Source organism: Anas acuta, chromosome 25 (assembly GCF_963932015.1).
Source record: "Anas acuta chromosome 25, bAnaAcu1.1, whole genome shotgun sequence".
Lineage (NCBI taxonomy): Eukaryota > Metazoa > Chordata > Aves > Anseriformes > Anatidae > Anas > Anas acuta.
Genome location: NC_089003.1, coordinates 4,282,263 through 4,304,075, shown reverse-complemented (window position 1 = coordinate 4,304,075; position 21,813 = coordinate 4,282,263). Strand labels below are relative to the sequence as shown.

At 48.0% G+C, this 21,813-nt stretch overlaps 1 protein-coding gene across 1 annotated transcript; it reads left to right on the top strand.

The window, feature by feature from the left end:
- Positions 1-1,556: 1,556 nt before the first annotated feature.
- Positions 1,557-20,892, top strand: LOC137844613 (von Willebrand factor A domain-containing protein 5A-like). The gene is made up of 18 exons (XM_068661085.1): positions 1,557-1,654; positions 10,552-10,626; positions 11,417-11,664; positions 11,805-12,027; positions 12,388-12,530; positions 12,663-12,777; positions 13,509-13,636; positions 13,781-13,869; positions 14,133-14,277; positions 14,668-14,750; positions 15,225-15,339; positions 15,495-15,659; positions 15,942-16,045; positions 17,742-17,923; positions 18,094-18,297; positions 19,955-20,178; positions 20,487-20,610; positions 20,787-20,892. The coding sequence occupies exons 2-18, from the start codon at positions 10,584-10,586 to the stop codon at positions 20,864-20,866; spliced, it is 2,415 nt and encodes an 804-aa protein (XP_068517186.1). The 5' UTR covers positions 1,557-1,654; positions 10,552-10,583; the 3' UTR covers positions 20,867-20,892.
- The last annotated feature ends 921 nt before the right edge of the window (positions 20,893-21,813 follow it).

Genomic DNA, 21,813 nt, shown 5'->3' with positions numbered 1-21,813 from the left:
GGAAGGGAAGGGAAGGGAAGGGAATGAGGAACAGCCTTGCAGGTACCAAGGTCAGTGAAGAAGGAGGGGGAGAGGTGCTCCAGGTGCCGGAGCAGAAGTCCCCTGTGGCCTGTGGTGAAGACCATGGTGAAGCAGGATGTCCCCCTGCAGCCCATGGAGTACCACGGTGGAGAAGGGTTCCAAGCTGCAGCCCATGGAGGAGACCACGGTGGAGCAGGTGGCCCTGCACCGATGGAGGCTGCCGCCTGTGGAAGACCCCTGCCGGAGCAGATTCTGGGCCGGACCTGTAGCCCGTGGAGAGGAGACCACACAGGAGCAGGTGACCTGGCCGGAGCTGCTGCCCGTGGGGGAGCCAAGTTGGAGCAGTTTTCTCCTGAGGGATGGACCCCATGGTACGGACCCATATCTGGAAGAGCTGCTGCCTGTGGGAACCCCACGCTGGATCAGTTCATCAAGGACTGTATCCCGTGGGTGGGACCCTACAGCACAGGGGATGAGAGTGACCGAGAAGGAGTGGCAGAGAAGAAGTGCTGTAGACTGACCATAACCCCCATTCCCCAGTTCCCCTGCGCCGCTCGGGGGGAGGAGGTGGAAGAGGGTGGATGGGGGGGGGGGGGGGGAAGGTGCTCTTGGTTTCTTTCCTTTGTTTCTCACTTCTCTAGCTTGTTAGTAATGAGCAATAAATCTTACTATCTCCCTATGCCGAGTCTATTTTGCCCATTACAATAATTACTGTGTGATCTTCTTGTCCTTATCTCAACCTTTGAGCCCTTTTCATCATATTTTCTCCCCATTCCTCTTTGAGGAGGGGGAGTGAGAGAGTGGCTGTGGTGGAGCTCAGCTGCTCACTCGAGCGGAACCAAAACAAAAGGCAGAGAAGAGCGTCAGGAAGGCCAGCTGATGAACTTGTTTGAAGTACTTGTGTGGGTGCAGGGTAAACTGAGGTGGCCATTTGGAGACACTACCTGATCAGCACCCACTTTTGCTTCTGGCTGTGGGGTGCTTCCTGAGGGGAACACATGAGCCTGCCCCCATCCCCTGAGCCCAGTCCCTCAGCAGAGTGGGCAGTACTGGGCAGACACCCCACCCTGTGCATCGCTGCTGTAGGTTGCTCCCTGATAGCCCTGGCTGTACACATCAAGCCTTTTGCAAGTGGCATCCCTGGCTCGGAGTCCCCGGAAGGTGGCCAACACATTACATGGTCTCTGTCAGTGCCTTTCCTGGCCTCTTTCCTCCATCCAGGCCCAAAAAGCACTTCCCATTCAGATTCCCCATGGCCTTGTTTTCTTTATGGCTCCACTGACATCTCAGAACAGCCTAAAGACCCTGAGCATCCATACACCCAGTGCCTTCCACCCATCCCAACAGGCAGGGCTGGTAGTATCTCCAGTCCCCCTAGCCCATCCCATCAGGAAGGACCGGCAGCATCTTCAGTTCCCAGCCCTGAGTGCACATTTGTCTGCATTCCAGGCAGCCACACAGGCACTGTAACAGGGAACTCAGTTCCTATCTGTCCCTCCCACTTCCTGCAGATATCAGCCCTCCTCCTCCTCCTCCTCTTCCTCCTCCTCCTGCTGCAGCTAACAGTGTTCAGTCACAGAACCATTCCTGTGTCTGTCTGCTCGTTGGTCCTGCTGCAGCATCCTGTTCCATGGTGAGTGTGTGCCTCTACCTCCATCCTTACATCTGTTCCATGCACATGCACACGTTTGTTTGTGCTTGCTGTACTGCTGCAAAGGTTAGGAGGCTTCTCCATGTCTGTCTGTTTTTTATTGCTCAGTCCTGCCAGGCTGAGGGGCATGGAACTTGTGTTGCTGTTCATTTCTGTTGCTCTGTGCAATGAGTCTCTCCATCTCTTGTTACTTACAGGGCTTTTGCATGAGACTAAGAACAACGTATGCCCTCAGGGAGAGTGCAGAAATAGAACTGGTTTGAGTAAGTTAGTTTAAATGTTGTCTATATATTTAGGCTCTTCATGGCCGAGGACAGAAAGTGTGCAAGCTAAGATTCAAATTGCCAATGAGCCATACACGCAGTGATCATGAGATCATACACACAGAGATCATGATATTCATAAATTCATATTAACACAGAATAAGTGAATAAGCATACATATTTTGTTACTAGATTTCTTAAAATTGGTTGCTGATAAAACAAAATTTCTACTATGATCACAGAATTATATCCTTAGTCAGATCTTTACTAATTTAGCAGCACTCAGTTTTATCAAATAGAAATGGTCTTCACAGGAATCCCTCTGACAATGGGGTCCTCCAGCAACTGGAGGTTTATCCATGTACAGCTTAAAGAAACTGGCAACAAGGATGGCCGACTGGAGACAGGGGTCTCTGGCAACACCAGGGACAAAGATGATGTGTATATGAGAGTATCGCTTTCTTATATGAGTAAGGTGCAGACACTTATACCTACCCTTACTTTTTGTGGTGAATGGTCCCTGATGGCAGGTTTGGACATAGTCATTTTCCTTCCTTTCTTCTTTTCTACTTTTCTCATTCTGTACTTTTGCTATGTGAAGACCCCAAACCCAGATGAAAAACTGTCTGATTTTTATGAGGTCCTTTCAAATTTACATGTGTTAAAATCCCCTTAACTTGGTAACTGTTTGGGGCAGTACTGGCAGAGAATACAAGACTGCCATTAATGCTGAGCTGAGTCAGGGTTGCTGGAGGCTCTCCATCTCCTGGGAACAAAAGGGTGGTTCCCAAAACCGTTCCCTCAGAAATCTCACCATGACTGCAGATGATCATCAAGAGCTAACAGTTCTGAGCTCTGTCTAGGTGCTGCATCATTATGCCTGGAATGGAACTGCATGGTCATGCATCACATCTTCCTGGCTGAGAGCTTAGAATGACTTTGCAAGACAGTTCATCCCCTTCCCGCTCTCACCCTGCTTGTGTTAACATTCATGTTTACTCCTGGGGCAATGGGATGGATTTCCATTCATTAGGCTGACTTCTGCTCCTGTATGTAGGACAGTCATAGCCCATTGCTTATTACACCATCTGCCCAGTGTTACAAGCAGAGCACATGGGAGACACTCATCCCTCCCACCCCCGCACGCCCCAGCCTCCCAGCCTTCACTGTGAGCCGTGCTGCAGACGGGTCCCCCCTTGCCTGGTCTCATTTGCAAGGAGGGGGGACACAATTCAGCAAGATGCCTCTTCCTCATCGACTGGGGAGAGGCGAGCAGGGCCGATGCCCCAGTGCTCCAAGCTTCCTTTCAGCCCCTCTCCTTTGCCTTTGTCATCTTCAATGGCCAGATAGAAATGCTGTTGCCATACTTGTCCACCTACCCCCCGCTCTCCACTCCTCATCCCAGGGTCACCAAGGTCTCCAATCCCCATTCTCCCCAACAAGAAGCTCATACCTCAGAGGTGCCCAAGCCACCCCGCCCTTCCTCCCCACTGTTTGCAACCTGTCACCCAGGTGCTACTGCACGGGCAGCTGAGGCAGAGCCACTTTAGCTCCAAATATCCCTGTGGCTTCTTCAAGCACTTAGGTACCAACCAAACACAGTGCAAATTTTCCTTCCTTACACCTTACTCCTTGAAATGAGTTAATACTTCAGCTGGACTGGAACATTGAGGCACTTCCTTTTCCCTTTCCAAAAGCACCAGGGAAGTCCCCTGAGCAAATAAATGCCTTTCACCTGCCCCCACACTTTCATGCAGGCTAGCCGGGCACTCATTCTGTCTTCCTCCTTTTTCCAGAAAGGCATTTCTCACTGGGATCTGATGCCTGCATCAAATGTTTTGCACCAGGATTTGCTGGTTTACTATGATCCCATTAAAAAGGACACTCAGATGCTGTAAAATATCATTTAAAATGACATTCTATGTTGTAGGACAGTAAAGAAATATGAGACATATAGAGAGAGGATAGCATAGATAATCACATCCCCATCAATGTTGGGAACCCCAGGCTGTGCAACATCAAATGATGATCTACCTGATCAGCATGCAATATGTTACAGTGAGCAGGCTACAGTGTCAGCCCTGTTACAGTGATCTGGCTGAGGTTGTCTTGCAGCCAAGGCATTTGTGCAGCCCAGCACAATCCCGAAGGTGAAGCCAGATGTGCAGCACAACACAGAGCAGGCCTGTGCTTCCTCAGGTTAACTATTGTGTGGACCACCAACTCCTTCGTGTGTGAGGATTCTCCAGCCAAGATCACTACGGCACATTCTGGGTATTTACCATAAGCATGCGCTAGGTGATGCTCCTTGCCCACTTAACCATCACTCAGCCACCTACTGGCAATCCTGAACAAACCTACAGGACAAAGCAGCCAATAAATGCAGTGCCAATTCTTCTACTGATACGAAAAAGGACATCTGCTATGATATGACATCACTTGGGGAGCGTATGAAGCATTTTCTGTTACTGGAAAATGTGAAGCATTAGGTAATGAAGAAAGAAACTTGGGACTCTATGAAGAACATGCTTAATGATCTTTAACAGCTTACATAAACCACGGCACATTGGTGTTATAATCACAGCAATAACAAGTACATTTAGGTCAGTTAAGTCTGATGAAATCTGTCAGCATGTGACTACAATCTAACTGTGCTGTGATTAATTCTGATAATTGTCAGTGAATACCTACCAGAAATGTAGCTGCACACAATCATGGTTACTGATAGCAGTATAATGTTGAAGGTATGCAGACCTTTTCACATTCCTTTAGGACAAGCATTTGCACATCCCTGAGATCTACTAACCTGCTGAGGTCCACAGGACCTGTGTATTAGCCCTTGGAGTCAACATTCACAGCACAAGGGCTTCAAGATCCTCCCTCCTGACATGTTGAGCAGGCCCGGAGAAGATGTTTGCATCATGTTTTGCATTAAGAAGAAAAAAAAAAAAAAAAATAGCACTCAGACTTTGTAAAGTATCATTTAATATGCTCTTTATTAAAGCTAACCCAAAAGAGAGGATGGTACAGAAAATGTTACCTTTCTTCGATGCTGGGAACTAGAAGCTGTAAAGCAGCTAGGGAAGGGGGAGAAAAAGAAACAGAAACAATAAGTCCGCGCGGAAGCACAGAGAGAAGGAAAAAAATTATTCTCTACTTCCCATCAACGAGTGGTGTTTGGCCATGTCCTGCAAAGCAGGGCCTCAAAACGCGTAGTGGTTGTTCAGGAGGAACAGCCCTCTCCCCCACGAGAGCCCCCCTTTTATTGCTGAGTGTGACATCAGGTGTTATGGAATATCCCTTCGATTGGTTTAGGTCAGCTTTCCTGGCGATGTCCCCTCCCCATCCTTTGCACACCCCCAGCCTGCTGGCTCTTGGGGCCTTGGAAGGAGTACTGATGCTGTGCCAGCACTATGCAGCAATAGACACAACACCGGAGTGATACCAGTGTTGTTCCAGCTATGAGTGCAGAGCACAGCACTGTGTGGGCTGCTGCAGGGAAAGGTGACTCCATCCCAGACAGACCCAACACATCAGGTTAACTAATATGTGGATCAACAGCTCCTCTGTGTGCAATGTTCACTTGGTCAAGATTGCTGCGTACTTACAGCAATTTACTAGACCCACTAGTTTACAGTGTGTTCTTCACTGGTAATTTTCTTCCTAATGACACCACATAGACCCTGACCTGTCTTTTATCTCCTCTAAATTCAATGGCCTGTAGCTTTCTGTACTTCCTCAATTTCTTCAGGCAGATTGTTTATCATCCTTGCTAAGCCAGTTCTGTCTTTTTGAAGAGTCAGTTGAAACTGACCCAGAAGCAGCCACTTTGTCCTTATTCTGGAGCTTTCCTATTAGTGATGTTATTATATTATACATCACATGGACTAATAATTAATTATATACGCTCATGCAGCAATTCTGCAAGCAATGGTTAACTTCTGCCATTCCATAATCAAAGTTAAATATATTTGTGCTGGATCATGATTTAATTCTATGCTCTAATGGTCCCTCTTTCATTTCCTGTGAATCCAAGATTTACATCTCCTCATACACACTTTCCAAGCTGTCTTTCTCCTGCCTGATAGCAAAAGGAACTCTGTCCTTAACACTTGTGAAGAGCATGCTGGGAATAACTTCAGGCCTAGTAATTGGACTGTTGAAGTCTAAGCAAATACCCTTCATGGAACAACTTCATGGGGTAACCCAACTGTTTTGTTGGAGGGAACTGTCTTAGGACAAGCTCTCACTGAGAACCTGTGCCTCTTCTTCCAGTAAGTATGGAGCCCCTGAATGGAATCTGAACACTGACTGATGTGTGTTCAGCCCTGCTTTCTCTCTGACAGTACTTTCTTTCACAAATATTCTCTCTCCTAAGGGCTCTTTGTGAAGGGAGGGGAAGAGAAAACCAACAACATAGCATGGAGAAAGAATGGGAAAATGTTGGCATTTGGGAGCACACCTGATTCTAGGTGCTTTGATTCCTCCTCCCTCTCTTTTTGCAGACTGTGCTTAGGAAAACCTTCATTGCTGATGGTGACAGATCAGCATCTGCACAAACTGATGTGCTGGTGTATTTGTCCAGCTTGGAGACCTGCTACACTTCCACCACAATGCTCAGGCTGCTGGCCAGCTTCCTGACTGGGGACTGGACCACCTCTGCTCAGGGCTGTTTGGCTAAGCTCTATTTCTTTAGCTCTCTTACAGCTTCTTAGTGCTGCTAGCTGGCAACCGTGTCCTACCATTGGTACTTGGTCAAACTGATATCAAAACAAAAGGACATATGTTTTCTCCCTTTTGATAGAGCAATGGAGCAAAATTTGAAATGCATTATGAGCAGATAGGTCTAACCTTTGCTATGATTAGTTATATAGGAGGAAGTTTAGAAACATTGTATTACTTAGCCAGCTTCATCTATAAGCAAATACAGACTTGAACCTCAAAGTGAAGGCAAGATGATGCAGGCCTGGAGGATGTGTCAAAAGAAGATGAGATGAGGACTCATGCTATGCGTATGTTCTTGGATGTGTAAATGACTAAGCTCAGTATATGCAGGCCGAACATGAAATAATAAGAAAAGAAAGAACAAGATGTCTAGCTCATGCACAAGAGCCGGGTCCAAGCAGTGAACACAGTGAGGAAGACTATTGATGTCCACCAGAAAACCCTAAAAGACCACCGGTAGAAACAAATGTGCATGTTTCAGGGACATTTGAATATTTTAATGACTTCTGAGATGATGATAATTATCCAATAGAAATCTAATGATTTCTAATGATATCTAATGATTTTGAATGATGATCTAAAGTTTTGGTAGTGGGGGGCTGCACAGGTGGCCTCTGTGAGAAGAGTCCAGAAGCTGCCCAGTGTTAGATAAGGGCCAGTTTCATTAGCCCCAGAGGGACCCAACCCTGGCCAGAGTGGAGCCAATAATCGATGTTGTTTGTGCCTTTGTAAGAACAGATTTAAGAAAGGGATGATCTGCTGCACACAGCAGCTGGGAGTGAGAGGACTGAGAAACATAGAATCCTAGAATATCCTGAGTTGGAAGGGACCCATAAGGATCATCAAGTCCAACTGCTGGTGCTACAGAGGTGTGCCCAAAAGTTTAGACCATGTGACTAAGTGCACAGTCCAATCGCTTTTTAAATTCAGACAGGCTTGGTGCAGTGACTGTACCCTGAGGAGCCTGTTCCAGTGTGCAACCACCCTCTCGGTGAAGAACCTCTTCCTGATGTCCAGCCTAAATTTCCCCTGCCTCAGCTTAACACCATTCCTGCGGGTCCTATCACTGGTGTTTACAGAGAATAGGTCACCTGCCTCTTCACTCCCCCTCACGAGGAAGCTGTAGACCACAATGAGGTCCCCCTCAGCCTCCTCTTCTCCAGGCTGAACAGGCCCAGTGCCCTCAGCCGCTCCTCATACGTCTTCCCCTCTAGGCCCTTCACCATCTTCATTGCCCTCCTCTGGACACTCTCCAACAGTTTAATGTCCTTCTTGTACTGTGGTGCCCAGAACTGCACACAGTACTCGAGGTGAAGTCGGACCAGCGCAGAGTAGAGTGGGACAATCACCTCCCTCGACCGACTAGCGATGCTGTGCTTGATGCACCCCAGGATACGGTTGGCCTTCCTGGTTGCCAGGGCACACTGCTGGCTCATATTCAACTTGCAGTCGACCACAACCCCCAGATCCCTCTCTGCGGGGCTGCTGTCCAGCATCTCATCGCCCAGTCTGTACATATAGCCAGGGTTGCCCTGTCCCAGGTGCAGGACCCAGCACTTGCTCTTGTTAAACTTCATGTGGTTGGTGATCGCTCAGCTCTCCAATCTGTCTAGATCTCTCTGCAAGGCCTTTCCACCCTCATCAGAGTCCATAACTCTCCAAGTTGGTGTCGTCAGCAAATTTCCTCAGAACACCTTCTAGTCCTATATCCAAATCATTTATAAAAACATTGAAGAGGACTGGCCCTAAAATGGAGCCTTGAGGGACCCCACTAGTGACCATCTGCCAGCCAGATGTGGCCCCATTAACACAACCCTTTGAGACCTGCCTGTCAGCCAATTGCTCACCCATCATTTGATGTTTTTGTTAAGTTGTATGCTGGACATTTTGTCCAGTAGGATCCTATGGGAAACCGTGTCAAAAGCCTTGCTGAAGTCCAAAAAGATCACATCAGCTGGTTTCCCTTGATCAACTAGATGGGTGATCTTATCATAAAAGGAAGTCAAATTTGTAAGGCAGGACCTATCCCTCATGAACCCATATCGGCTGGGACCAATGACCGCATTGTCCCCCAGGTGCGCTTCAATAACTTCAAGAATCATCTTCTCCATAATTTTACCAGGCACTGACGTGAGACTGACTGGCCTGTAATTGCTAGGTCTTACCCTTCTTGAAAACTGGGACAACATTTGCCAGCTTCCAGTCCACTGTGACCTCTCCAGATTCCCAAGATCATTGAAAAATAATTGAGAGAGGACCCGTGATGACATCAGCTGGCTCTTTAAGCACCCTGGGATGGATCCCATCCAGACACATGGACTTGTATGGATCCAGGTGGAGTAGCAAATTCCGCACATGTTCAGGGTTGGTTGGGTTTTTGTTATTCCCACCGTCATGGTCCTCCCACTCAGGTCAACCAGGGTCCCAAAGCCCACCATCAGCATTGAAGACAGAGGTGAAGAAGGCATTAAACGTCTCTGCTTTGCATATGTCATTGTCTGTGAGGAGACCTTCCCCGTCAAGTAGCGGATCTACTACATCCCTGAAGACACCAAGGTCAGTGAAGGAGAGCAGGAGGTGCTCCAGGAGCTGGAACAAAGTTCCCCTGCGGCCTGTGGAGAGGTCCCTGCTGGAGCAGGCTGTCCCCCTGCAGCCCATGGGTCCCACAGCAGAGCAGATCTCCATGCTGCAGACCGTAGAGAACGGGGTCCCACCATGGGTTCCACAGTGGGGCAGGGGATTTGGGGTGTGCTGCCACCCATGGGGGACTCATGCTGGAGCAGTCTGCTTCAGACAGGTGGACCCTGTGGTACAGACCCATATTGGAACAGTTCTTGAAGAGCTGCTGCCTGTGGGAAGCCCACACAGGATCAGTTCAGGAAGACGGCATCCCATGTGAGGGACCCTATGTGGAGCAGGGACAGAGTGACTGTGAAGGAGTGGCAGAGATGAAGTGCTATATAGTGACCACAGCCCCCATTTCCCCATTCCCCTGCGCCACTCAGGTGGAGGAATTGGAAGAGGGTGGATGAGGGGAAGGTATTTTTTTTTTTTAGTTTCTCATTCCTCTGTTTTGTTAGTAATAGGTCATAAATTTCTCTAGCCTACCTATGCTGAGTCTGTTTTGCCTGTCACAATAATTACTGAATGATTGCCATGTCCTTATCTCAGCCCTTAGGCCCTTTTCATCTTATGTTCTCCCTCTTTCCCTTTGAGGAGGGGTAGTGAGAGAGCAGTTGAGGTGGAGCTTAGCTGTCCAGCTGGGTAAAACCACCACAGACTCATCTTCCCCCCACTGGCCTGGATGGCCATCCTTGCATCCAACCACAAATTCCATCCTCCTGCCCAACTTCCCATACATTCATATTTTTCTGCCATTCACTCCTCCTGCCACTAAGTACTGCCCTCTTCAACCAACAGCTTTGCCACTCTCCTCCCACAAATCCATATATGCATCCACCCATCTGCCCAGACTATGTTTCATCTGCTCTTTGTCCACCCCTCCTCTGTCCATTTCTTCCTGTCATTGGTGCTGGTTTCCTCCATGTGCAGTTGCCATCGCTCAGGCCCAAACCCATGCTCTGCCTTGTTTCTCAGTCTCTGACCATTATTTCTGCCACCTTCCCTTCCCTGTCTAGTGTAAATTAAGCGCACACACACACACAACTTGAGGCAACAGATTTTTTGGACATCTGCAGTTCCTATTGCAGGCCTCTCTCCTACCAATCTACTACCAGGCTAGTGAAAAACAATCTTGAGATAAGGATATGAGGAAGCAAGAGTCATCTTGTACACTGGTGGGAGCTTCCTGTCTTAGAGGAAGGGAAGATGGAGGTGCCCAGTTTCTTTCATGAGGTCCTCATAACTCACTTTATGCTCTTTCCCACACAGAACCTGTCTTCAACCTCAACCTTCAAGTCAAGATGAGGCCAAGTGGCATGCTGAGAAAGCGTCGTATGTACAGGGGTGAGTTGGGGCCAGGAGTGTGGTGTCTGTGAACAGTGGGGAGGATTTTTACTGGAAAATCAATGTGGAAAGGAACTGATTTCTTGAATGGTTGAGAGGGAAGCACATATCCTTGTGTTCTGGAAACTCAGAGGCATGCCCTGTAGTCAGTATTTACTTTTTCTGAGTTGCATAGGAAAAAAGAGGTTGCTGTACATGTGATTCATTTCACCCATAGTGCTTAGGGCTTTCCAGGGAAGCCATCAAGAAATGGGACGATGATGTGGACCTCCTGTGACTACTTTTTATGTTATGCTATGGTCCCTCCTTCCTTTTCAGTAGTGCAAAATGAGTCGTATACGCACTTAAGTTAATCTCTCTGGAACATTAGTCTCAAAACAGGAGGTAGGACTTGCTTCTTGTCTCTGAGATACAGCATGAAGGTTTGAAGAGCTGCAGAGAATTTCCTGCCATTTGCATGAAGCTTGCTGTGGGGTTATCTCATTCCATATATTGAAGGACAGACTTGTCACAGTGCCATGATAGGTCTGAATTAAGGTGAAGCATGGAACAATTAGGTGATCTGAGGTCTATGCGAGACAGAACGGGGCTTAGAGAGATGAGGAAATGTGGTCCAAGTGACACATACTGGCAGCCTTAGGGACCTTTCATTGCTGTTTGTCAGCTTTTGCAAATTGTATTTCTGTGGCAAGTTTGGACACACAAATGTTGCCTATTGCTAGCAGACACTTTAAATGTAAAATACTCTACAGTCAACCAGTGAGTCTGACAACTGTTATGTCTTCCTCAGGATTATTTGACAGGGGAATATGGTTCTTTTCAATATATCAAGAAATACAGCTGGAATCTGTGGCAGTAAATGTAAACATCCAGGACTTTGTGGCTGATGTGGAGTCTAAGCTGTTTTTCCGCAATAAGCAGCAAGTCTCTGAGGAGATCATGTTCGTCTTTCCTGTGGACCCTGACACTGTTGTATACACCTTCTATGCTACAATGGGGGACACCCGTATTGAAGCAATGCTCTGGGACAAGGAGGAGGTACTCTGATTCTTTGGGGGGGAGTGGGGGTGGGGGATTGATGGGGCAGGGAGAGGGGTTCAGGTTGAAGTGAAGTGTGGAAGTGAGAGAATAAAATTCTGCTGAGACCTCAGTAACACATTTTTCTCGCTTTGTGGTAGGCCCAGAAGCTGCACAAAGCCACTTCAGGCATGGAGAATTTGAGATACCTGCAAGATCAGCCAGATATTTGGGGTCCAGTGTTTGCCTGTTTCTTGGGGACCCTGCCTCCTAACAGGGATGTGGCCATCAACCTGTGCTATATCCAGGAGCTGCCGCTGCATACTGATGGAGCTGCCTTGTTTTGCTGGTCACGATACCTTCTCCCCCAACATACGTGCTTTAGTGAGTGATCCCACGGGTGCCTATACCAGGGAGGAGCACACTCCTCCTCACCATCTCTGTGGGGCAGGACCCCATAGCTGCACACATGCCACACCTATAGAATCTGAAAATAACCCCTCATACCTCACAGCCAGAAGCCCCCCAGGTCTCCCCACATATTCCACAGCAAAAGAACCCCACAAATTCCTATACAGTCCACACTGTGAGACTACAGATCCCCCCATACAAGCATTGCAGTGAGAAAATCTCAGATTCCACATCTGACCCACCACCACCACCCATGACAGATAGTACTCCACAATCACTGTCTGCTGCCCAAATTCTCTCCTTTCACTTTCTCACATCTTTTTGTCCCTACAGACTGGCAGATTTCTGAGGACGAGATACTGGAAAACCTGCACTTTAGAATCTGCCTGCAGTCAGCCTGTGGTGTGTCTCATGTAGACATTAACAGCAGCCACACCCCTCTGCAATACACAGCTCCAGATCAGACATCTGCTGAGGTATGGCCCTGTCAGATGCCAGAGTCCCAAAGTGGCAAAGTAGGGAAGGGTCTGTGATGTACTGATGATACTAAGGACTCCTTGGTCCTTTTATTTGGTTCTCTTTCCTCCCCACACCCTACTTGTCCTCAGGTTTCCTTGAAATCAACACCTTGGCACTTTGATGATTTGCAATTGCTTGTGTATTATAAAGGGCCTCACAATCTCAGTGCTGTGGTGGAGAGCAGAGATCCCAAAGCTGCACCTGGTGAGTGTGGATGGCAGACTGGGCACCAGGGAGACTGGGGAAATCTGAGGAATTTTCAGGCAATAGCTTCATCAAATTAGAGAATCACAGAATATCACAAGTTGGAAGGGTCCCACTTGGATCATGAAGTCCAAATCATGGTTTCACTCAGGATTACCTAAGGTTAAACCATATGCCTAAGAGAATTTTCCAAATGCTTCTCAAAGTCCAACAGGTGTGGTGCTATGACCGCTTCCCAGGGCAGCCTGTTCCAGTGCCCGATTGCTCTCTCAGTGAAGAACCCTTTCCTAATATTCAATCTGAACCTCTCTGGACACAGCTTTATACTATTCCCCAGGTCCTGCCATTGGTCACCAAAGAGAAGAGATCTGCACTTTCTCCTCTACTCCCCTTCATGAGGAAGCTGTAGGCCACAGTGAGGTCTCCCCTCAGTCTCCTCTTCTCTAGAACAAACCAACCAACCGACTTCAGCTGCTCCTCATAAGTCTCCCCTCTAGACCCATCTAGAATTTGGCACTTGGTCTTGTTAAAGGTCATGTTGTTGGAGCTTGCCTAGCCCTCTAATTTGTTAAGATCTCTTTGAAAGGCCTCTCTATCCTTGAGGGAGTCAGCAGCTCCTTCTAAGTTAATATCGTAGGTTGGAGCTAAGGGCAATATGTAGGACAAAAGCAAAGAGACAGAGAAGGGGTTTCCAACCTAAAAATCCTCCTTGCTTCTCCCCCACGCTCCAGGATCCCTGCTGGGAGACCCTGTGGTGATGGTGACACTGAAGCCCAGCATTCCTGAAGTGGTGCCCAGTACAGGCCAACTTGGGGAATTCCTCTTTCTCATAGACTGCAGCCTCTTCCAGGATGCACAGGTACCATCTGAGGAGGTCTTCAGTGTGGACTTTTCACAATACTTCTGCTCAGGTGGTGGGGATAGAGGCAAGCTGCTTCGTGGGAGTGGATGTTCTGCCTAGCTTTCCCATCTAAGCTCTTCCCATCGTTCTGTCTGTCCCTAGAACACACTGCTCTTCCTCCTCAAGAGTTTGCCTGTGGGCTGCTATTTCAACATCTACAGTTTTGGGGCCACTTTCAAAGCCTTCTATCCGTGAGTTGGGGGTGATGTTGGGGCAGGGCCAAGGGGCAAGTTGAGTATGACTCTTCTAAGTGAAACTAGAGACAAGCTCTAGCTGGATGGCAGCTGTTGGGTTGGATCTGTTAGAGGCACTGATAGAGTAAGTTCTCCTTTCAGGCTGCTTCTAGAACACTGGTAGTGAGGTAGAGCTTTCCTGGGAAGTGGTCATGTGGATATCATGGGGATAGCTGTGGACCAGGTTCTCTCCCTCTGACATTCTGCTTGCTCTCCCATAGGCAAAGTGTGGAATACACGCAAGAAAGCATGGACAATGCTGTGAGACGCCTCTCTTCCATCTGCCCTGATCTAGGGGGCTGTGACCTCCTGGGCCTCCTAAAGACAATCTACAGCACACCACTCCTTCATGAGCATCCCCGCCAGGTATCAGGGCACAAAGTGTAACGGGGAAGTGAAAGAATGTAAACAGTGGGGCAAAGGCAGATTTCAGTATGCATCATGAGTCATGCTGCTGGCGCTTGCATTGAGAGTTGCCATGTAGGGGGGCATTCTAATGTCAGAACGTGACACCGTCATTGGGGAGAGCAGCTTAGGAGGGCTTCTGTGGAATTTGCCTTTGGAGAAAGTGGATATTCCTTGTGGCATGCCACTTTACTAGCAGATGTCTTGGTGTTCCTGAAAGGAAACACAATCCCTTTCTCTCCCTCTTTCAAGGTGGAAAAGGGTAAGGCTGCCTGCATTGTAGGACAGTATCTTTCCTCTGTGAGGGTTCACAGCCCTAAAAATCTTTGTTTCCCCTCCTCTCTGCCTCAGCTCTTCATATTCATCCAGAGGAAGGTCTCCAGTGAAGAGGAAGCTATCATGGCTGAGGTCCACCGCTACCGTGATGACCAACGGTAATGGGGGAGCCCTGTTCCTGTCCCCCAACATGGTCACTCGCCCTGACTGTCAGTCTTTCAAAAATTCTCTCAGGTCCTAGTCTGTCCTACATCTTCTCTTTGGTGGAACTTCAGCAATGACCTCCACACACTCTTTCCTTACCTCACTAAGACTGCCTATGCTCTTCTTGTAGTGGGCCTTCTCTCACAATTTTTCCAGGCTGTTCTCAGCACTTTTCTTTTTCCCCTCACCATGCAATACCTCAGTATGCTCTGAGGGCCCAAAATCCATTCCCATGACCTCTATAACCCCAAAAAGTTTAACCTCTCCCTACACAGCAGGCAAACTCTCTCACTCCAGGGTGAGAGAATGCTGAATCACAGTTTCATTCCTACAATTAAAAACAGTCTTACCTTTCCTTTATACCAATCTTGCCATTCTTACCTCTCACCTTTGTCCACTCTCTAACCTTTCTCTCTTTTCCTGTACAGGTGTTTCTGTTTTCCTGTTAACAGCTGTGACAGCTTCAACCTTTGCCAGGCTATTTCCCTGGAGACGAAGGGTGAATGTGTGTGCATCCACTCCAAACTGGACATGACATCTGAGGTAACTCCCCAGTCACCTGTGCTTCCAGCATTCCCACTGCTCTATACAGCACTTCCAATGGTTCTCCTAGATATGCAAGGCGATCCAAATGCCATCATCCACGCCAACTCAGAGACCCCCTCCAGCAGTCTGTGCTCTCTGTGTCCCCTCACCAGGCAGTGAAATGCCTGCAGCAGGCCCTGAAGCCTCTGGCAAGTGAGATCTCACTGCACTGGGACCTTCCACCAGGCCTGGAGGTGACAATGATTAGAAAAGCTCCCGAGTCGATCTTCCAGGGACATCAGAGCATCATCTATGCCCAGATCCATGGACAAGCACAGGTGAGAGATCAGATCCAGGAGCAAGGCTTTCTGGAAGGTATAGGAAACACTCCCAGTTTCATGTTCTCAACACAGGGAATTGTTCACCTCTACAAGACCTGGGAAAGACCAGTGTTATGTCTCTGTGAACCCTGTCTTTTCCCTCCGAGATGCCACTGCCTCTGCTCCAACTACGGACATCTATCTACTACTTTAGCAGAGCAGAGATGGACGCTAAGTGGCCAGCCTCCCTGTGCTTTGCAGGTAAACTTTTCTGTCTGATTCTTTCCCTTGTGTCCCCAGGATCCAGAGGCAGATGTGGCAGCTGTGACCCTAAAGTACCTTGTAGGCAGTCAGTCCTTCGATTACACACTCAGGTTCTCACTGCTCCCATCAGCAGATGACAGGTGAGAGGATAACATAATGGCCCACAAAGACAAAGGGATATTATCAAGGTCTCAAGGAGGGACAACAGGTGTCCTTTGCTTGCATACCTTGAGACGGGAAGACAATATAGGTTTCCAGTGCTCCCAACTTATCTCCTCTGCCTTGACATGGGGAGAGGATTTGGGTGACCATTGCCCCACTGCCCCCTCATCTTTACTCCTGCTGCTCCTCCACAGCAGCCTTGGTTGAGGGAAACACTGTTGACGTAGTCTACCTAGACTTCAGCGAGGCCTTTGACATGGTCTCCCACAATATTCTCCTGGAGAAGGTGGAAGCCCATGGCTTGGACAGGTACGCTTTTTGCTGGGTTAAAAACTGGCTGGACGGCTGGGCCCAGAGAGTGGTGGTGAACAGATTGAAATCCAGCTGGTGACTGGTCACCAGTGATGTTCCCCAGGGGTCAGTGTTGGGGTCCATCCTCTTTAATATCTTTATTAATGATTTGGATGAGGGAATTAAGTGCACCCTCAGTAAGTCTGCAGACAACACCAAGCTGGGGAGAAGCGACAATCTGCTGCAGGGCAGGAAGGCCCTGCAGAGAGACCTGGACAGGTCAGATCAATGGGCAGAGGATAATGGGATGATGTTCAACAAGTCTAAGTGGTGGGTCCTGCACTTTGGTCCCAACAACCTCATGCAGCATTACAGGCTTGGGGCAGAGTGGTTCAAAAGCTGTGCAGAAGAAAAGGATCTGAGGGTGCCGATTGATGCTCGCCTGACCACGAGCTGGCAGTGTGCCCAGGTGGCCAAGAAGGCCACCGGCATCCTCGCTTGTATCAGGAATAATGTAGCCAGTGGGACCAGGGATGTGATCTGTATTCTGCTCTGGTGAGGCCACACCTTGAATAGTGTTCAGTGTTGGGCTCCTCACTACAAGAAGGACATTGAGACCCTGGAGCATGTCCAGAGAAGGGCTACAAAGCTGGTGAAGGGTCTGGAGCACAAGTCTTATGAGGAGCAGCTGAGGGAACTAGGGTTGTTCAGTCTGAAGAAGAGGAGGCTCGGGGGAGATCTTACTGCTTCTCTACAGCTACCTGAAAGGAAGGTGTGGGGAGCTGGGTGTTGGCCTCTTCTTGCAGATAGCCAGTGATAGGACAAGAGGGAATGGCCTCAAGTTGCACCAGGGGAGGTTGGAAGTGAGGAGACATTTCTTCTCAGAAAGAGTAGTCAGGCATTGGGATGGGTTGCCCAGGGAGGTGGTGGCGTCACTGTCCCTGGGGGTTTTTAAGGAAAGGTTGGACATAGTGCTTAGGGACATGGCTTAGTGTAGCTTTTTTGAAATTCTTTTGCAAACACAGATGCAGAACCCTGGTAATCGTTTCTTTCACTCAGATTTTGGAAAAATGAGATTTGAAACACTCTTAGTGCAAGTCCTAGGAAACCTGACCAGGGATCCCAGTTGTGTTTCCTTGGTTCTGATAGTCCCTGGAAATGAGTGCTGGGACTCATTTGTCGCTTTAACACCGTCTCTGGGAGTGTTTAAGGAAAGGTTGGACGTGGTGCTTAAGGACATGATTTAGTGGGCAATATTGGTGGTAGGGGGATGGTTGGACCAGATGATCTTGGAGGTCTTTTCCAACCTTAATCGTTCTATGATTCTATGATCTCATCCCCCTACCCACAGTGGAAACAAGGACTAACCCCCTTTCTCTGCAGGCTGCCTGTGCACCGTATGGCCATGATGCATCTGCTGTGGAAACTGTCCCGGGATGGGACAAGCAGGTCAGAGAAGGACATCTGGCAGAATGCAGTTACGTTCAGCCTCAGCCTGGGGGTCCAATCCCCCTTCACATCCAGCATAGCTGTACGCATGGAACTGATGGATACCTGGCACCATGGTAAGGCCAAGAATAGTGGGGATAGGATTGTAAGGGGAAAGTGGAACTTGCTGGTCTGATGCCTCCTCACCATCACCAGCCCCATATCCTGTGGGCCTGAATAACCGTTTGCCTATCTCTTAAATACATTAGTCTAACCCTCACTCCCCATCTTCCTGCCTCTCTCTCAGATTCTTTGCCTCTAGACTCCCCTATGCTGCTTCCTCCCTCTCACAACCTGGTTCCCTGCCAGCTTCTCTGGTGTGGCTTCAGGCCTGTGTGGTTCAACTCCACCAAGTTTTGGATGGTCCAAAAGTTCCAGTTCTGTCTTGAGATGCTTCATCCCAAAGCCTCTGATGCTGTAGTACTGACCAAGCTCTCATCCCCCCGTAAAGGTAAGTAGAAAATTCTCAACTGTGGATCCTCGGATGTGTTGCATAACAGTTGAACTCTCCTTTCAGTATTTATTTTCTCACCAGACTTCCTGATTATCACTGTGCTGGTGACGGATGGAGAAATAGGCAAAGCAAATTTGCCCTTAGTGCATTGGAAGCCTCAGTCCAGACAGAACATGAAAGGAAGAGACTGCTGTCTAGGTCTTGAGCTGAAGAGAGAGGCTAGTGCTTCTCTCTGGTGCTGGGGCAGAAGTGCCCTCCTCTGTGAGAGGTATACTCTAGACAAGGCCTGGAGCTGCTATCTGAAGGAACGAAAAGTAAAGAGCACACTGCACACCATCAGGGTGAATGAAGAGGAGATTGCTGTGGTCTTTGTGGAAAGTCTGCAGAGAGAAGATTTTGAGTGACCTGAAGCAAGGACATCTGGAATTCACAGTCAGAATGGAGAAAGCTGGAGGCTTGTGACTTCTGGCACCAATAGGAAGGCTCCTGCTCAACCTGCAGACCTGCAGCTCCAGAATAAGTATAGTGCCCAGGCACTGGTGAGAACAAACTAGGACTTTCAGCGGAGGCATCCAGAGTCAGCTGAGCCTGACTCTAGTGTCCAAACAGAAAGAAAAGGCATGTGAATTACTGGAAACTCTCTCATTACGATAAAGGCATTGATACACTAGAATGAATCTAGAGGAAGGCCACTAAAATGAGGGGGCTGAACTACATGGCATGCAAAAAGAAGTTGAAGGAACTCGTTTTGTTATTAAGGATACCTTATTTTTGTCTATAATTACCTGACTGGAGGAAGATCCAAAGAATACAGAGACTTGGAGGTACATGGCCTTAGGATAAGAGGCAATTGATACAAGTTGGAACAAGGGAAATATTGAATGGGTATAAGGAAGTTTTTGTTTTGTTTTGTTTTGTTTTAAATCATAATAACCAAGAACTGTTGGAATCCTCAACCTTGGAGATGTTCATGATAAGTTCCTGGGTAAGCTGATCGAAATGAAAACTTCCTTGAATTATGGCATTGGACTAGATGACCTCCAGAGATTCCTGCCAACCTAAATTACATTGTATACATTTAGGCTAGCTTTACATGATCCCTGGTTCTGCCCCCAACTTCTTTGTTCCCCAATACTTCTTCTGCCCATAAAAGCTGTTAATTCTGCTGCAGAACTTGGACATGCCTAGAACATTAATATCCTATGGTCTGTGCTTGACCCTCCTCACCTTCACACTCACGTATTGCAGTGCTGTTGTAGCTTCAAAGAAGTCTTATATCCCAGAATGTGGAAAGGAGCAGCTCATGTTGAGACTGGGTTCAAGAATTGATGGTGGAGAAGGATGAAGTGAGGTTTTAAATGCTGTATAATCATAGAATGGTTTGGATTGGAAGGAACCTTTAATGATCATAGAATCATTTAGGTTGGAAAAGACCTATAAGATCAGCAGTGTCAGTATACCTGTGGGGGACTGGGAAAATTTGAGGGTGCTCTGGGAGTTCTGGAAAAGTCCAGGATGCCTTTGGAGGTCTGGGAAAACTTTGGAAAGCCCAGAAAGGATGTAGGACAGTTGAGGATATCTGGAGAAGGTAGAATTTAAGGTTACTAACCATTGCTTATTTCATAGGAGCTATGTGAATATTTCTGTCTTCCAGAGCAGGAATCTCCTCCTGAAGAGCTGGTGATGGAGGAACCACCACCATTTCACATAAGTTGGGACTGGAAAATTTCACCGTTGTCAACAAGACTGTGTGACTTCTCCAGTCTCAGGGCAGTAGTGGCACTCCAGAAAGCAAATGGCTCATGGGACCTGACCTCAGCCCTGACCTCAGCCTTGGGGCTCAGCAAGGCTGAAGTTAAGGGCCAAAGGCCCAGTAAGGTAAGCAGATCAGGGGCGGGTGGGGGGAAATATCATGAGCTGAACTTTTATCTTCTCCAAGTTTCCAGTCTGAGCTGAACCAGCAGGAGAAGATCAGAACAGTCAGGATATTGAGGCTGTCTGCTTGTAGAAAGGAGAGATGTAATCAACACAGGTATCTGGGAACTTTCTTGCACTGAGGATTTCAGAAGCTCAGAGAGTTTGTGTGTGTGTATAGTCCTCCTTTCAGGCAAAGATTTGTCCAAAGGTTTGTGCTATTTTAGGTTTGGTCTTTCTTTTCCCCCTGACTGTTCCATTTTCCTCCACAGCATGTGAAGCCAACTGCCTGGGCCACAGTGTTGGCCTTAGTCTGGTTGCACCGGTATAAATGGAGGGTATCTTGGTCAGAACTTCTGGAGGCCAAGTCTTGTAGGTGGCTACGGGACCAAACTGGTAAGTAGATTTTGCTAGGAGGAGTCATACTCTAGGCATTTCCCACAAACTTGCACAGCAAACAGCCATGTTCTTCTTTCCCTGTGCTCCTGTGTGGCAGTCTATGAGACTGTCAGTACACACTGTCTTCCCTTTCTGAGTTGTGTCCATCCTCTACCTTTTCTCTCTACTTGCAGAGATCCATCTGGATGAATGTCTGGAAGCAGCAAATTCCCTCTTAGGTTGCTTGGTAGAGCCCATCAGCTTCAGGATGTGAACTTCCCCATACTACTGGGAGTGAGCAAAAAGTTGGTCAGGGAAGCAGCCAGGATTAGTGACCTAAACTGTCTGAAAGGATATTCAATATCATTAATACAATGCTAAAAATAAAATATGAAAAGGAGAAAGGGAGGGGAGAGGAGAAGAGAGGGCAGGGCAGGGCAGGGGGAGGGGGAAACTGGGCCAAGGTGAGGCTGGGGCAGGGGACATTGTCTTCCAGAGAAGGCATTGCTTAGAGATTGGATGGGCATCAGTTTACTTGTAGGAGATGGTGAGTGCCTTTGCATCAGAACTGATTGCCTATGTGTTATTTGTTTTTTCCCCTCTTTTCTTCATTTATTAAACTGTCTATATCTTGACATGAGTCCTCTTGCTTTTGCTCTTTTGTGTGCACCTGATCCTTCAACCAATTGCCCCAAAGCCCTAAAGTCCCTTTCGGTCACTTTTGGTCTTCTCTTTTCTATCTTATCAGTGCCAACATGAAAAACCAATAAAGGGTAATAATCAGAGGGGTGTACCAGGTGAGTGGCTTTGATGTCTCTTACCTGAGCTCCAGGGAGACAACAGATTTCCCTATAGGTTGGGTCTGGATGGCAAATCAGGCCTTCCATTCCCTTCAGACGGGAGTTCCCTATGACAATAACCCTTCTTTTTTTTTTTCTTGGTGGGAGTTGTTGTGATGTGGGGCATAGATTGACTTGCCCTTGGCAACTCCCCCAGTGTGGATGGACCTTTGTCCACATTGCCATTTGCTTGCCCATTAAGTTCCAGAGCCTCATAACTGTTGTGTATGTAGAGGCACCTGGGAAGGTGAGTAGGCAACAGGGGGGTTCACCTGCTGTGCTGAACAAGAACCTGCTTCCACTCACCTGGTTCTTAGGTCACATTCCTCTGCCTAGTGGCAAGGGGGTAGGGGAGTCTTCATTTCTTGTGTAGTGGCTGGCT